The sequence below is a fragment of the Mastigoproctus giganteus genome, chromosome 2 (assembly GCF_048544385.1).
Source record: "Mastigoproctus giganteus isolate SK-2022 chromosome 2, ASM4854438v1, whole genome shotgun sequence".
Classification (NCBI taxonomy): domain Eukaryota; kingdom Metazoa; phylum Arthropoda; class Arachnida; order Uropygi; family Thelyphonidae; genus Mastigoproctus; species Mastigoproctus giganteus.
The window spans coordinates 33,825,224-33,841,190 of NC_143576.1; the positions used below are offsets into that span (position 1 = coordinate 33,825,224).

Below are 15,967 nucleotides of genomic sequence, written 5' to 3' on the forward strand. Positions count from 1 at the left end.
ACATCATCTTGTTTGGTCATAATTCTTTTAGCACTGTTGGCATGTTGTGCCTTAAGTTCTTCAGCAATTTCATCCTCTGGAACATTAAGGAGGTCCCATTTGAAAATGATCTCTTTTGAGTTGTTTAAAGTTCTGTGTGGGTTACAGAAATGGGAAGGCCTCCAAAGGTCATTTGCTTCAGGAGCTGCCTAGATTGATTTGTGTTTGATGTTTCTACAAGGGCTCTCCTGAGAAAAGTTGTTTGACCATTTTAGTTGTAAATCAGGAGACAGTCCGGCTATTCCTTGAGGTTTCGTAACAATGTTTGTTTTCTGGGTTTAGGTTGTTAGCCCCACGCCCAACCCCCAACCTGGAGGACCAGGGTATCTCTCTTACTCTGAGTCATCACCTGTAACCTGTCCGGCACGGGAGGCCCTAGTGGTAGTTAGACTACCGCCATTTCAGCTCACAGGATCATTTGGCCACACAAGTCCCATCACTATGTCAAAGTTGAGATACCTTTGGGGGGGGGGGTTGCAAATGATGTAACAAAGAAAGCTTATACAGCATCAGCCAAAAAAAAAACTCATTTCACCAATTCATTCTCTCCAATTGTTTTTCAAGTTTTCCCTTGATTTTATTTAAACAATCAACCACCCTTTGGCTAAAGGCAAACTTCTGCACATCTATTCTGCAACTGCCCTGTTGAGTGTGATCTGAGCAAGAGGAAGAATCCCATCAGCATTGAGTTGATCAAATCTCAATCAGATCACCTCACAGGTGCCTAGTCTCCAGACCCTGCAATTTGCAAAACTGAAGCCTTTCTTGGTAAGAGCACCCCTTTGTGCTGCTCACCAATCTCGTTGCCCTTCTCTGTATTCGTTCCAGCAGCATCACATCCTTCCTAAAATAAGGCCTCCAAATCGATTGGTAAATCGTTATCCCTGCTAGCAGAATTTCTGTATATCATTGACAAAATCCCATGAGCTGTTCTGCAGCATGTCCGCATTGCTCAGAGAACTTCATATCTAACTATACAATTACTTCCAGGTCTTTCTCATTTTCCACTACTCTGAGTGTAGTACCACACTTTTGATATATTACTCTTAGGTTACTGCTACCCATATGCAGTACTTTGCATTTATCAACTTTAATTGCCATTTCTCAGCCCATCTGCCTAACTTTTCTAGATTGTGTTGAAGCAGCGTACTGTCACTAACCACCCTGCCAACCTTCATATCATCTGCAAACTTGACATTAAGCCTGATATGCCATCATCATTGATAAATATAGAAACAACAATAGGCCAAACACTGAACCCGGGGTGACTCCATTAATAACATTAGTCCATGAAGAGCAAAGTCCATTGATTACCACTCTCTGTCTTCTCCCACTCAACCATCCCTTTATCCATAGAAGCAACTTGCCTTTAATGACACACTTCCCCAGTTTGTACAGCAGTCTTTTATATGCAACAGTATCAAAACTCCTGAAATCTAAGTATATGATATCAGAATTATTCTTTGCATCCAGTTCCTTTGTGACCACATTGTAGTAACTGATCAAATTGGTCAAACAAGATTTCCACTTAACAAACTCATGCTGTGTTTGAAGTATAATTGCAGCCTTGTCTAGATGATCCTGCATTACTTCTTTTACCAACAATTCCATTATTTTCCTTGGAACAGAAGTTAAACTAACATGTCTATAATTACTCCTGTTGTCCTTTGATCCCCTTTGTGAATTTCGGATACATTTGCACATCTCTGCAGGGACTGCCTCTGAATCCAAGAATGTGCTCGTAATTATCTGTGGGTTTGCTTACTTCATTCATTGCCTCCCTTAATATAATTAGATTGATCCCATCCAATCTGAGGTGCTTTTCTTGTGTTTAACTTAAACAATTTCTCTTCCACTTTCCTCAATTATTACAAAATAATTTAGCTCCCTGTTAAAAGCTTGACAAACTTCTGGCATCCCCTTCCCTAAAGAATTTCTCATGTGTGAATGTAGATGCAAAATACCCATTCAGTTTCTCAGCAACATGAGCAGGATCATCAACAGTCAAACCATTAATACCAAGCAGACCAGTTTGATTCATCCTCTTCCTTCTAGAGTTTACATAATTAAAAAATCTTTTCTGTTTTTCTTTGCATCCTTTGCCAAAGATTTCTCATAATCTGCCTTCACTTGCCTAGTCTCCTTTGTGACTTGATTATTAGTTTACATCTACCATAGGCTTCTGTGTCGGCCGATAATTTATAAGCTTCCCATGCACTTTTCTTCTCTGCCACGAGTTTCATCAGTTCATCCAACATCCCTTCAGGCCTATACTTTGCTGAGTATTTCTTAGTTGGTATGAAAAGCCTAGTAGCTTCTATTATTAATTTCTTGAATGCTTCCCATTTAGAATTTGCTGATGGCAACATCATCAGCTGGTCCCACTGTATAGAATTTAAAAACTGTCCAAGACCATGAAGGGATCCTCTTACCAAGAGAGGCTTAAGTTCTGCAAATTGCAGTGGCTGGAGACTAGTCACCTGCGCAGTGATCTGATTGAGGTGTATAAGGCCTTGAATGGGTTGAGCACGCTGAATTCTGATGGGATCCTTCCACTTGTTCAGATTACGAACCTAAGGGGGCATAAATTCAAATTAGGAAAAGACAGATGTAGAATAGATGTGCGGAAATTTGCCTTTAGCCAGCAGGTGGTTAATTGCTGGAACAAACTTCCATCTGTCGTTGTGGAAGTTGACAGGTTAAATAAATTTAAGGAGGAACTGGACAGGCATTTGGAGGGAATGGTGTGATTTTTTTTTTTTTTTTTTGCTGATGCTGCTGCATAAGCTCATACACTTGCTTTCTTGCGTCACATGCCATTACTACTACCACTGTAGTCTACAAAAGCAAAAACCCCTTCCCTTTCCACTTTACACTTGATGATAGTTGCATCTTTAAGTAAATCCCAAATCAATATGAGACCATCAATAACAAGCAGACCAATTTGATTCATTCTCTTCTAGAGTTTACATAATTAAAGAATCATTTTTTGTTTTTCTTTGCAAAGAAAAAACACCTAGCTGTTCTTTTTAATGCATATTTCTAATGCATGAACAGTCACTGCTGATAATCAGATCAAGAGTATGGAATATTAAGATAGACTTCCATCTATTGTTGTGGAAGTGGATGGGTTGAATAAATTCAAACTCCAAGTTTTTGGAGTGTACAGATTGGTGAACCCAGTAAGTTTTTTTTTTTTGCTGATGATGCCATTACAGTAGTAGTAACGGCATCATTTGCCATTACTACTACTGTTACTCCCTCTTGATGTTGTAGAAACAGTCATCCAATAGATCCACAAAAGTTTTGTTAGTGTGTAAGTTACCAACCACAAGTTCCTGTCAGTATGGAAAGTTACAATCTCCATTATAAGACGTGATTTACTGGTCCACTCTATTTCTCTGCACAATTGTTTGTTGTACTCATTAGAGTCATTAGGCCTATAACTCACTACTATTCTCATTTTTGCTTTTCCAGTAATCACGTCACACCAAATTGACTGAACATTGCACTCTCCACCTATGTCAACTGGATGCACTTCCTTAGATTTTGTGCTTCTTAACTAAGAACACAACCCCTTCCCCTCCAATCCTGTCTCTCCTTTCTGTATTGCAGAGTTTGGCTGGGCATTTGGCCACTTGACAATCAACACTACGCTGTCATTTCTGTATACATTGTACCGCCATATTCTGATTCTGCATAAGCTTGCTTTCTTGCATCGTATGTCTCAACTAATGCTAATGTTATACACTGGCATCATGTTTAGTTAGCACTTGTGAATTTGTTTCAAATATGTATAATAAAATATTTTTCCACCCCAAAATTTCCCTTCTAAAACAGTGTCTTATCATCCAGAATATATAATTACTAACTTTCCTCTTCTGCCATCTTTAATCACTGAAGAAGTGATGTTGAGAAGTACTGCAAATCTGAGAAGTTTCTATATTCCTTTAAGAATTAAAGACAGATTATACTTCGTACAGATTGAAGTGCTTAAATTTTCACTTTTCTCCATTTTGATTTACCTGCGCTTTATGTATGCCAACTAAAAAAGGACAATATAAAGTAGCAAAAGTTTTATCTGCTCAGCTGAGCTAACAGTAATTTCTGATGAAAATATAGACTTTTAGAATGGCCATGTAGGAAGATGTCACTTTCAGAGCTTCTTGCTATGCTCAGAACATAATCAGTTTACATAATATCTAATGTTCAGGATGTAACTGATTTCAACTCTTGTGGTATTTGAAGAAGGTATTCTTTCAGTTGTGAATTACTTGAATTCTTATTGGTTTTTGTGTCAGTTGTGCTGTGCTGCAGTCGTCTAGGGGGCTAGTGAACAAGTTGAGTGAGGATTACGCTGTTGAATGGCTGCTCTGTTGGGGCAGCCATTCAGCAGCATAATTTTTTATTTTGATAGTTGCTTTTTACTGGATTCAGTCATAGATCTGTGAAATGCACCATTTTTGTCACTGTACTTCCTTCTGCTCTCCACTGACATTGTGTGCTTCCAATTGTCGTTTGCAAATATAGTAGGATTAAACAACCATGATAGGAGTGTGTTGAATATCGTACTGAATAAACTTCTTTTTTTTTTAAAGGAAGAAAAGTTACTGTCATGTCCAGAAAGTGTTAAATTTCAAAAAATTCTGAGATATTTGACAAAAAGATCATTTTAATTTGCTGACATAGTGTCCATTTTACTTGGTTGAACTGTACAGTGGGGCTGCAACTTATGATGACATTGACATCTGATATTTCAGGAACCGATATACCTTCCATATGATCGTTTATTTTAAGGATCGATGATATTTGCAGGTACCGATGGCTTTCCGATATAGCTGGAACAATACATGGGTGGAAATTTTCAGACGCATGGTGCACGGAACGTCACTCGTACAATTATTCTCACAATTTATTAGCGTCTTTTTTATTGTTCAATGCATGGCACGCAAAACATCTCTTGTGTGATTGTTTCAGATCTATGATGATCTGAAACTTAAAGCTCCAGTGACAGTACTGTGCACTTTGAAGACTTTAAAGCCAGCAGAGGCTGGCTTTAAAGTGCTTCAAAAAAAGGGTGAATATCAAAAGTGTTGACAGGCTTGGGGAGGCATCCAGTGCTGATAAAAAAGCAGCTGAAACCTTTAAAATTGAATTCCAAGAATTTTTTTGATCAGGAGGGTTATTTTTCCCAGCAGGTTTTTAACATTGACGAAACTGGCCTCTTCTGGAAGCAAATGCCCAGGAGAACGTACATCACTAAGGATGAGGTTAGTTTACCTGGGCATAAGCCTATGAAAGATAGGCTCACCCTCCTGTTGGGTACCAATGCCTCTTGTGATTTTAAGCTGAAGCCTTTTCTTGTATATCACTCTAACACCCCCAGAATATTTAAACAACAAAAGATCAACAAAGGCATGCTGGGAGTGTTTTTGCACAGTAACAAGAAGGCTTGGTTTACAGGATATGTTTCAATGAATGGGAGTTGAAGTTTTCTGTCCTTCAGTGAAGAGTTATCTTGAGAAAAATAAGCTTCCTGTGAAGGCATTGCTCCTGCTGGATAATGTGCCAGGCCATGATCCCAACCTTGTTCAATCTCAAGGCACAATTTGGCTTTGTTCAAGTAAAATTTTTGCCACCCAACCCACTCCTCTTCTTCAACCAGTGGACCAGCAAGTGATTGCAAACTTCAAGAAAATCTACACCATGAAAATGTTCACAAGTTGCTTTGCAGTGACCTCTGGTGAAAATGCTGTCACCCTCAAAGATTTTTGGAGGTCAAAGTTCAACATGCTGGATTGTGTGAGGCTGATTGTAAGTTCTTGGAATGACGTTTCCACCAGGTGCTTAAATTCAGCCTTGAGAAACGCCCAGCCTTTATTTATCCATAACCTTGATGGATTTGAGGGTGATGGTGCTTTGACAATTGATATTGTCACTCTTGGTAAATCAATGGGTCTGGAGGTTAGCGAAGAGGATATGGAGGACGAAACTTTTTACATGATAGTGCAATTGTAGTTTGGAATTTGTACTTGATTATAACAAATTGATGAAAGCAAACTAGTTAAATTTTGTGGTAACATGCTCCTGGAGTTTGATATTATTGTAGTTGAGACAGATCCAGCTGATATAATTTTCAAAGTTAATCTAGTATTCTAAAACATCAGTAAATATTGTTAAATTTATAGGTACTCTAGCCTTAGCACCTTATTAATGATCATGGGCGTGAGCTAACAACAGAGGAGCTACAAGAGTTGAAGAAAATTACGGAGAGTGACACTGGAGAGGAAGAAAAAGACACTCAAAAAGTGTCAGCTGAAGACTAATTTCTTGTTGGGAGCGTTTAAGCAAAGTGGTAAAAAAAACACCCCGACATCGAAAACACTGAACTCGTGATGTGCAAAATGGAAAATGAAATCATTTCTTACTTCAGGAAGCTACAAAAAAAAAAGTAAAAAAACAGTCCACTCTGGACAGTTTTTTTTTTTTTTTCTAGTATCAACAAAAGACTGAAAAGACCTGATGCTTGATACAGTTTCACCACCACTATGTCACCAGTGATTTCATCAGCTCTGCACTTCAAATCTAAGTTACATGCTAATTTATTGTTTGTTTTTTATTTTAAGATATTTTATGACCGTTTATTAAATGATCCTTATAAAACACAAATTTTAATGTAAAAATGAAGTATAACATGTAAGAAATAGCTATTTCATGTGTTACTGGGGGACGAATTACAGGAAATCAATGTATTATTGGTTTCAACTTACAATAATATTTTCAACATACAATGAGTTTTGTGGAACGAATTACCATCAAATGTTGGGGCCCCACTGTATTTGAACTATAGCTCAAAATTCATACATATGCATGAGTAATATTTTACTCATGCATTTGATTTTGGGAACTCTAACCACTTGGCCACAGTCATTACAGTACAGTACAGTACTTAAAAGTATTTGTTTTTAAAATTTTGTTCGACTAAGTCATAAATATTTTTTTTCAGTAGGAGCTTGGATTACATAAAATGTGCTAATTAATTAAATATTAAATAGATATACATGATAGTGCAATTGTAGTTTGGAATTTGTACTTGATTATAACAAATTGATGAAAGCAAACTAGTTAAATTTTGTGGTAACATGCTCCTGGAGTTTGATATTATTGTAGTTGAGACAGATCTAGCTGATATAATTTTCAAAGTTAATCTGGTATTCTAAAACATCAGTAAATATTGTTAAATTTATAGGTACTCTAGCCTTAGCACCTCATTTTGGTTTAATTAATTGAATTTTATTTCAGCAACTGACCAACTGGTGCAGTGCACCTGGCCTGGATTGGTATATGAAGTTTGTGTGCATATATAGAAGTCTGTTAATCCAGCATGCACAGGACCTGACAAGTGCCACTTAAGAGAATGTGCAGGTTTAAATAGGTAATACAAACGATGTAATATAATAGATATTAAATAATAATATTGTTTATTAAAACTGAAAAATATACAAAGGAAGCCCTTCTTTGTGTTATCAGTAGGGTTTTACATTCCTGAAACCTGCTATTCCTTCTTTGGAAAGGCTTTCTGGAAGTCAGCCTGAACTTGCTGTGGAGTACGTGGATAATGGGCAGAATTGGAGTTTATGTCATTTAGCAAATGACATTCTAATACTGACAGTCTGAAGCATTAGTCAGAGAAGCAGCCAATATTTTATTGGGCACTGTTCAAGAATAGATGAGTGGCCAGGCAAAATTAAGGGAATATGTAAAGACTAGGGGTGAAAATTTTGAATAATATGGATAGGTTTTGTTTAATAATATATCACATCTAAAGAAAAGTGACACAAGTCAAAAATTGGCTTCTTTTTTTTATTTATTTATTTTTTTATTGTGTCAATAATACAAAAAGACTTAAGTTTTTATCTTGAAAATACCCACAGGTGTAACTGCAGCACCAGCTGCTATAAAGCACCAATTGTTTCACTTTCCTTGTAAATACTAATCTTTAGCCATAAATCCAGACAGAATGACACTTCTCATTTTGAATTATGTCACTTTTCTTTTATTAACCTTTATATTATAAAATTTATATACTGATGTTATAAATTTTAAAACAATAGTTTTTCTGTGTTTTCTATTACAATAGTGATTACAAAAAAAGAAAAAGGACTTTCATAGAAATGTTTATGATACTGCTCTGTATATTACTGATAATTTTGTGTAATATAACAGGTTTTGTGCACAATTATGATTTTTTAAAAATTTGTTTTTCATTGTGCAGTAGAAAGAACCGTATAACTGACTTGTTTTTGGAGTCCATGGAACTACAGCAAGCAGCAGATCTTTCTTTAAAGTGAGTATTTGTAAAGAAATTTCAAATTGGTTTTGTATAGTCACTCTATACAAAACCACTAGCTTTTAATAGACCTTATTTTCACTTTATCACTGTTGTAAGACAGATATAGTGTTGCAAATATGTATCCATCATTGATTACTTTCAAAACTGTTATAATACTAGTTGCACAGAGTTGTTTCGATCCATTTCTAGGTACTTGTATCAGCAGTATATGACCTGTTGGGTAAACATTGCACAAAGGGTATGTTAGTCCTGCAAAGTTCAAAGGCATTTTTTTACATAGAAATGATAATTCTAACCCAGGGAGGTCTTGTGTACCTTTAAGCTAATCTGTTATATCTGCTTTGCTGACAGTGCAATATGTATACAAGGTCTGATAATTTATTTATTGCAAAGAAGTGGCAGGGGTCCAACAAGATGAGTAAACATAGTGGAGAGGTCATTACATTTCTCATTTTTAAAGCTGCTTTGCGAAACCAGCAATGATCAGTACGTGTTGCAGTTCAGGAAACAGAACATGTTTATCAGGTTTTGTGTGAAGAATGGGAAAAACAGAACATTTGGAAAAGTTCTTAGCATTTGGAAATCCTCTAAATGTTAAGAACTGCATTTGTTGATGCACATTTAAATAAAGCTGTTGTTTACAATTAATGAAATGTTTCTAAAAGGGCTGAGAATCTGTCAGCAATAACTTTCAACTTCGAGGAGTGGTGGATGGTTGCTAAAGCTAAATCAGTTTGTCTAATAGAATATCCAAACAGAAATTCATAGACAGAAAATCCCCGGTAAGCTCATGTTTGAATGCATACTGGTAAAAGCATTCCTATGTTTATTTACTGGTAAATAAACTGGTAAAAACTGGTAAATTATTTACTGTTAAAAACATTCCTATGCATATATTTTAATATGAAATATGTATGTTGTCTGTGAAATTTAATTTATGATGCAGTGTGGACTTTACAAAAACCTTCTTTTTCTTGAAAAATCTCATTTTTTGCAATGAACTCCTGCTTTTTGAGGAAAAAGAAACTCCCCTCTTGTCAACTTGTTTTGGCCCAAAAAAATCTGTTTTTTTTTAGGTGGGGACAAAATGCATGATCTGTAGCTTTCTGAAATGCAAGTGTTTTTTTTTTTAACTTCAGTTGTATAGTCATGTTTTGGTAAATTGCACTTCTGGATTGTTTTTTTTTTTTTTCCCTTCTGTTGGTTATGACACCCCAAAGTGTAGTAAAAATGGTGACAGGTCACCTGCTTAACTTCCTTTTTGATTTCTGAAAAATGTTATGGTTTTTTGAATTCTGCTTGAATAGTCGCAATATTTCATCTTTTCTTGTTGGTTTGCAGTATTGGTTGTATTTACTTAAGTTTTAATTAATTTATTTTTTTTATGTAAACCCCAAACACGAGAGGTATTAGAACCTATAGTACTTAGTACCGTGCTTGGGTTGGAGGTTGAGAAGACGAAAGAAGATATTTGTTGACATTGGACTTGAACTTCTGTAGATTGTAATTTTCAGGAAATACGTATGAAGGAAGGTTGTTCCAGAAAACAGCAGTTGAATGAATAAATGAGGAAGATGAAAAGTTGGTTCTGTGGGTTTGAAGTTGGACAGTAAATGGATGTTCGCTGGTGGCGGCATGTGTTCAGACTGTTTTGAAAGAGAGAGTTGGAATTATAGAAGCCAATTTAGAAGAACAGTGCCGATGGAAATATCTGTAGAAGAGGCATGCAGCAGAAACAGTACGTCTATGAGACAGCGAGTGTAGAGACTCTGTTAGAGATGAATCATTAATTAACCTAACTGCCCTCTTCTGAACGGAATCAAGAAGCCTGAGAGAGGTTTTGGGGGCACCACCCCAGATGTGGGAACAATATTACATGGTACGGCGGATTTGCGATTTATACAGAGTGAACAGCTGTTTGGAAGAAAAGTAACGCTGAGAGTGAAAGAGAAAACCAAGCTTTTTAGATGCAGAGGAAGCAATATTTGTAATGTGCTTGTGCCAAGAGAGAGATTAGAAGTCAGGGTAATCCCCAAAAGAAATATATCATTTTGCCTAGTAATCGCAGTGTCACCAAAGTTAAGCATAGGAACAGAAGAATCCTTTTTGCGAGATATAAGACAAGACTGAGTTTTAGAAGAATCGAAATAAACTAAGTTGTCTTTGCCTCAATGGAGAATTACCTGGAGGTTGGCATTTAAACAATTGGTAGCAGATTTTCGAGAAGTTGAAGCTGATTGAGCAGGGCAAGGTTTCTCAAAATGGAAAGTGGAATGCAATGTGCTATCATCGGCAAAACTATGGATAGGATTTCCAGTCAATTGGAAGAAGGTCATTAATATACAAGAGGAAAAGAGTGGGGGAAAGAACTGAACCTTTGGGGGACACCGGCATTAGTGGAGAAGTTAGAAGACAGAGAGCCAGCTACCATCACCGTCAGTGAGCGATCGGAGAGAAAATTGGATAACCAGTGGGATGCTAGCAGGTCAGCTTTATCCTTGGCTGAAGTGACAACAGAACCATCTGGTTTGGGCAGAGATGGGCAAAAGTTGCGGCCAATAGCTTTGGCAAGAGACCAGAATGCTTGGCTACCATTAGGGCAAGAAGCAAGTTTTCTACTCTTAGTCTGTTCAAACTGTAGTTTGGACTGATTAATAACTGCTTTACAATTGTTGCGAGCTTTGGTGTAGGCAGAAAATGGAACTGAAGAACTAGAAACAAGCCAATTATGATATGCAGCGTTCTTCTTGTGAACAGCATTAGCACATTTATTGGAAAACCAAGGTTTAGATAAAGGACGAGATTTTAAAGTGGAGTGTTCGATAAAGGATTCCATCCCTGCAAGAATAATTTCACTGACACGATCTGAGCAAATGTTGACATCAGAAGTTTTGAAACAGTAATCCGACCAAGGAAAAGAAGAAAAGAAATCTCGCAGGTCATCCCATTTTGCATTCTTGTAATGCCAAACAATACAAGGTTGGGAATAGCCATGAGATAAAGGCTCCATTGGAGAAGAGAAAATCGCCATGTTGTGATCTGAGGTGACTAAAGGACCTCTCACTTTGATCGTGTACTTAGAAGGGTTGTTTGTGAGAAAAAGACCACAAGAGTAAGGAATGTTCAGCTTCAAATCCTGAGGATTTGAAGCTGAACATTCCTTACTCTTGTGGTCTTTGTTACTACATCGAGCACAGGCTGTTTGTGAGTGCTCATACTTTTGGCATTTAAAACACCTCAGTGGATTTGGTATGTAAATCCTTACTGGCAGTTTATGTAGCCTCCCACGATGGAACTTGGAGGCTGTGGGGGGGGTGTTGAATATAAAGATGAGAACTCGAATGCGAACGAGATTTCATCCTTTTGCATCAGTATCCACTTGACAGTTGCCACACCTTAATCTTTCAATTCAGAGCAGATCTCTTCGTCAGAAACATAAAGAAGATTCACTCTGATATGACACTACATGAAGGGTTCAGGGTTTTATGGGAGTACATGATAAGACATTCCATCTATCAATGTGGCTTTCAGAATCTCTTTGGACCTGAAGTTTCTGGCATGTTTTGGACATGAAGCTTCAATTGAAAGGTCTCCAGAACACAGCCTTTTCAAGATTTTAGAGATCCTGTCACCTTTCTAATCCTTTCTGGATAAATAAGGGTGGCATTTTTCTGATTGCCTGCTCTCTAGTGGAATGGAGAAAGAGGAAAAGTAATGTCAATGATAGTAATGCATCCTCAGGTCTGGGTCTTTTTACAAGTGTTGTCAGTATCATCTGATTGATTTGGTAGGGGCCTTGTTGGGGCCACAGAAGAAAAAGGATTTAAATTACTCATAAGAGCAAAACCAAATTTCTGATGCTCTTAAGTATCTCACCTGCCACAAAGCCCTATGAGAAGAAGCCCACTCACAAACTAGCAGGTATTGTGTATGCAAATGTGATGCTAAGTTTGCTTAGGGTATCATACCCACATTTCTAGTAAGCCTTGATCCATCTCAGGACCAAATGGAAGGAGATCTACTGGAATGCAGTTAAGGCTAGCAATAACCACCTGCCAATTGATCACAGCCAGGCCAATCCAGGACCGCCTGTCTTGTCAAAGCAGGGGCCAAAGTGGTGTATTAGGACTGGGGTCCCACCCACCTGGATTCTCCCTTTCCAAGTTTCCATAGGTCATGGCTGCACATGTCAGATTCAGTGATATAACCTGAAACCAAGGAATCGGCACTCAATCCCAATGATTCTAATCTGGAAGGCCAGCAGCATCACTGGGAGATGCCCTCACCATGCACAGGCATGTAAATCTGATCTTAAAATAAGTTGTTTCCAATTTAATTGCAGCATTTCAATAAAAACCGCTCTTTCATGTGATTTGTTTAATTCATTCTTGTATTATTAACAATTATGTAGCACCTCTCTTCCAATCAATCAAACCATGCATAAAAATTTGGTTGGCTCAAAAAAAAAAAAAAATAATAAAAGTCATTACCTCCAACTTCACATGATACTGGGCTTGAAGCAGTTCACAAAACCTGTCCTTATACAGACATTTAAATTATATTTCCCTGAAAACCTCAAAACTGTTAGCGAATCTTTCATCTGTAATTGTTAGTTATAGATGAAACATTTTCATTGAGATATTGAAGAAATGGAGAGGAGGTATTAGAAATCGTGGAATATTATGATGGCTGATTGCTGTTGGATATTACAATAGGGGCCTTTAAAAATAATACAGTATTTAATTTAATTCAATTTAATGGAGTACAGCCACTCCCCAACTTATGCAAGGGTTGCGTTCCGCGGAAATCTACGTAAGTCGGAATTTCCCTAAATGCATATGCGGCACCCGCAAATTTGATTTAAGCAAAAAAGAAATGTTCAATGAACATGTAAATAGAACTATTTATTCAATTTTTTTATTTCATGTGCAGGAAAAATTACAAAAATTTAAAATTATAAAAAGAGAGCGGAAACAGGCATAAACGTCAGCAAGTTTTATCTTTCAAGCATCACAGAATTAATCATCTCCAGCTGATAAGCACGCCACTGAGGAAGTTGAGGGCTGTGGAGATTTAGAAGAGGTTTTTTCCAACACATCACAAAATTTCTCTGCAGCTGCAGAATCAGCACTGGCGACTTCACAGCATACTTTAATGTTTCGTAAACCAGTGCAATGCTTGAACCTAATAAATCACCCATTGCTTGGCACAAACTTGGCTTGGAGTTCACCATACTTATCCTTAATATCTTCATAAATACTCCTTGCTTTAGCTTGAATGGCCACTGGACTCAGGGGCACTTGCTTCTGAATCTGATTTTCCATCCATATTATTAATAGCTTTTCTATCTTCGACATAGCACCGGAATGCTGTTTTGTGATCACTGTTGATCTTAAATGCATTGATCCTTTAACATGTTCTTTTATATGTGCACTGTCCCTTAAAATAGTATTCACTGTTGAAGCAGTGAGACCTAATTCCGTGCAATAACATCAGTTGTCTCCAAACTTTTTTGTTCGCGCACCCTTATTTGACTTAAAAACACTAGCGTGCAGCTCGGAATAAAAAAATTAAATAAATAAGTTGAATATATTTTTTTATTTATAAATCATTTACGTGGAAGGCATTATATCTAAAATCACATATAATTTTAAAAGATCACAAATAAAAAAATACAAAACAAAATTAAGTTGAAATGCATGTACTTGAACGTGCATGATCAAACAAAGCCGCGTAATGAAGTATTAAAAAAACATTTATTTATTATTTTTATTTTCAATTACATTTTGAAAAACTACAGTTTTCATAATTAATAAATATTGATTTATTGTGGATTATCTCGTGCACCCAACTTTGGAGACCACTGCAATAGATGACAAACTTTGTCCAGCTTCGTACTTCTTAATTAATCATCTTAATTTCTAAATCAATTTTGTTTTGTTTCCTAGCACTGCCAGCACTTGCACTTTCCATTGGTACCTTTCTCTTCACCATTGTAATAAGTAAATAGGAATGAAGAGAAGATTCTGAAAATGTATTTATGTTTTTTATATGATTGACGATTTCAGTGAAGGGGAACTCATTTCACCATAATACCATAACATAAAAACCCACAGAATTTCAGTTATCAGTATTATTGCAAATGCAATAAGATTGAGTTTACTACCCGTTTATAACAGATTGTACTAACAGAAAAGCCCAATAAAGCGGAAAGTGCAAATTGCTTTTATTGTTTTATGGTCATGACTTCCAGAAATGTGTTTTAGAAAAATATCAACAAAGCCATTCAAAACTGATTCTTATAACGGAACATATGATAATGATGAAAGTGTAGTGCAATTTCCATTATAAAAATGACCTTTTAGAGAGATAAATACAGTAAACCCCCGCTATTCGCGTATTCGCGATGGCTGATTTAATATAAAATGAAACCTTAAAAAATGTGAATTTTAAAGTGCCGTGAATATTTTCCGCCATAAAAAAAAAAAATTGGGAGTGGCTAAAATTATCTTTCCCGGTCAAAACAGCGCTCAGTGAGTGGGGGGAGAGGGGTGACAAAATCGTGAGCATGGATGTTTCTCGCTAATCCTTGTTCAGTATATGTTATGCACTGGTCATGGAAGGTTTTGTCGTTTGCTTTTAATTTATATGCTTATAAATTTAATAAATTTATCAATTTATAAATTGATATGCTTACAAAAGTGATAAATCTACCGTTTTGCAGTGTAAAACAGACTTTTTCGAGTGTGTTAATGGAAGAAAGTGACTTTATTTGGACAAGTTCTTTCTAACCCATACAAAAATATGGCTACAAATAACAAGGGAATGTGAAATGTGAAAATATCAAAGAAGGTGATGACATTAGCGAATAAAATTGAGTTATTAGACAAAATTTCTAATGGTGAAAGTGTCTCCTCAGCGGCAAAACATAAAATCAATGAGTCAACGGTACGATCAATCAAAAAATCGGAAGAAAAAATCCGCCGTAGTGTCCGTGAAAACGCGCTAATTGCTTAAAAAATTTGCTCTGTAACTCGTGATGTTAAATTAGAAAAAATGAAAAAGGCTTTAAATCTGTGGATAGAAGACCGAACTCAAAATAAAATTCCGTTAAGTTCACTCATCATTCGTGAAAAAGCAAAACTCCTTTATCAACACTTTAGCAAAACTCGTGATAGCACTGGCGGGATAAGTTTTTTTGCTAGCAAAGGTGCTGGTTTGAAAGATTTGTTTGAAATTTCTAATAAATATTACATTTAATATTAAATTGTTTCTTATTTTCATTTCGATGCCATATGCTTGCATTTCACTATGTACTGTTTATGTACATAGTCATATTATGAAGGTACATATAATACATACATAGACAAAATTTTAGACTAGTTTTTCTTATATATTTCATACTTTGGAATGGAACCCCTTTATTACTATGGGAGCCATAACTCACTATTCGCGACATTTCTCAGGAACGTAACCCCCACGAATAGCGGGGGTTTACTGTAGCTTAGTTATACAGTCGATTCCGGTTATTTGGGACACATCGGGACTAGTGCATTTTGGCCTGATTAAGCAGCT

At 36.5% G+C, this 15,967-nt stretch overlaps 1 protein-coding gene across 4 annotated transcripts in view; it reads left to right on the top strand.

The window, feature by feature from the left end:
- Window positions 1-15,967, top strand: part of LOC150089259 (transcriptional repressor p66-beta-like) — an 89,979-nt gene that overhangs the window by 22,485 nt on the left and 51,527 nt on the right. For 2 of the 4 annotated variants that reach the window (XM_090388699.1, XM_090388714.1), the window contains exon 2: window positions 8,315-8,386. In XM_090388699.1, the coding sequence (XP_090244825.1) occupies window positions 8,352-8,386 (35 nt within the window). In that variant the 5' untranslated portion in view covers window positions 8,315-8,351. Of the gene's footprint in view, window positions 1-7,341; window positions 7,475-8,314; window positions 8,387-15,967 lie in introns of all 4 variants that reach the window. The other 2 variants (XM_090388693.1, XM_090388707.1) reach the window with 2 other exon arrangements.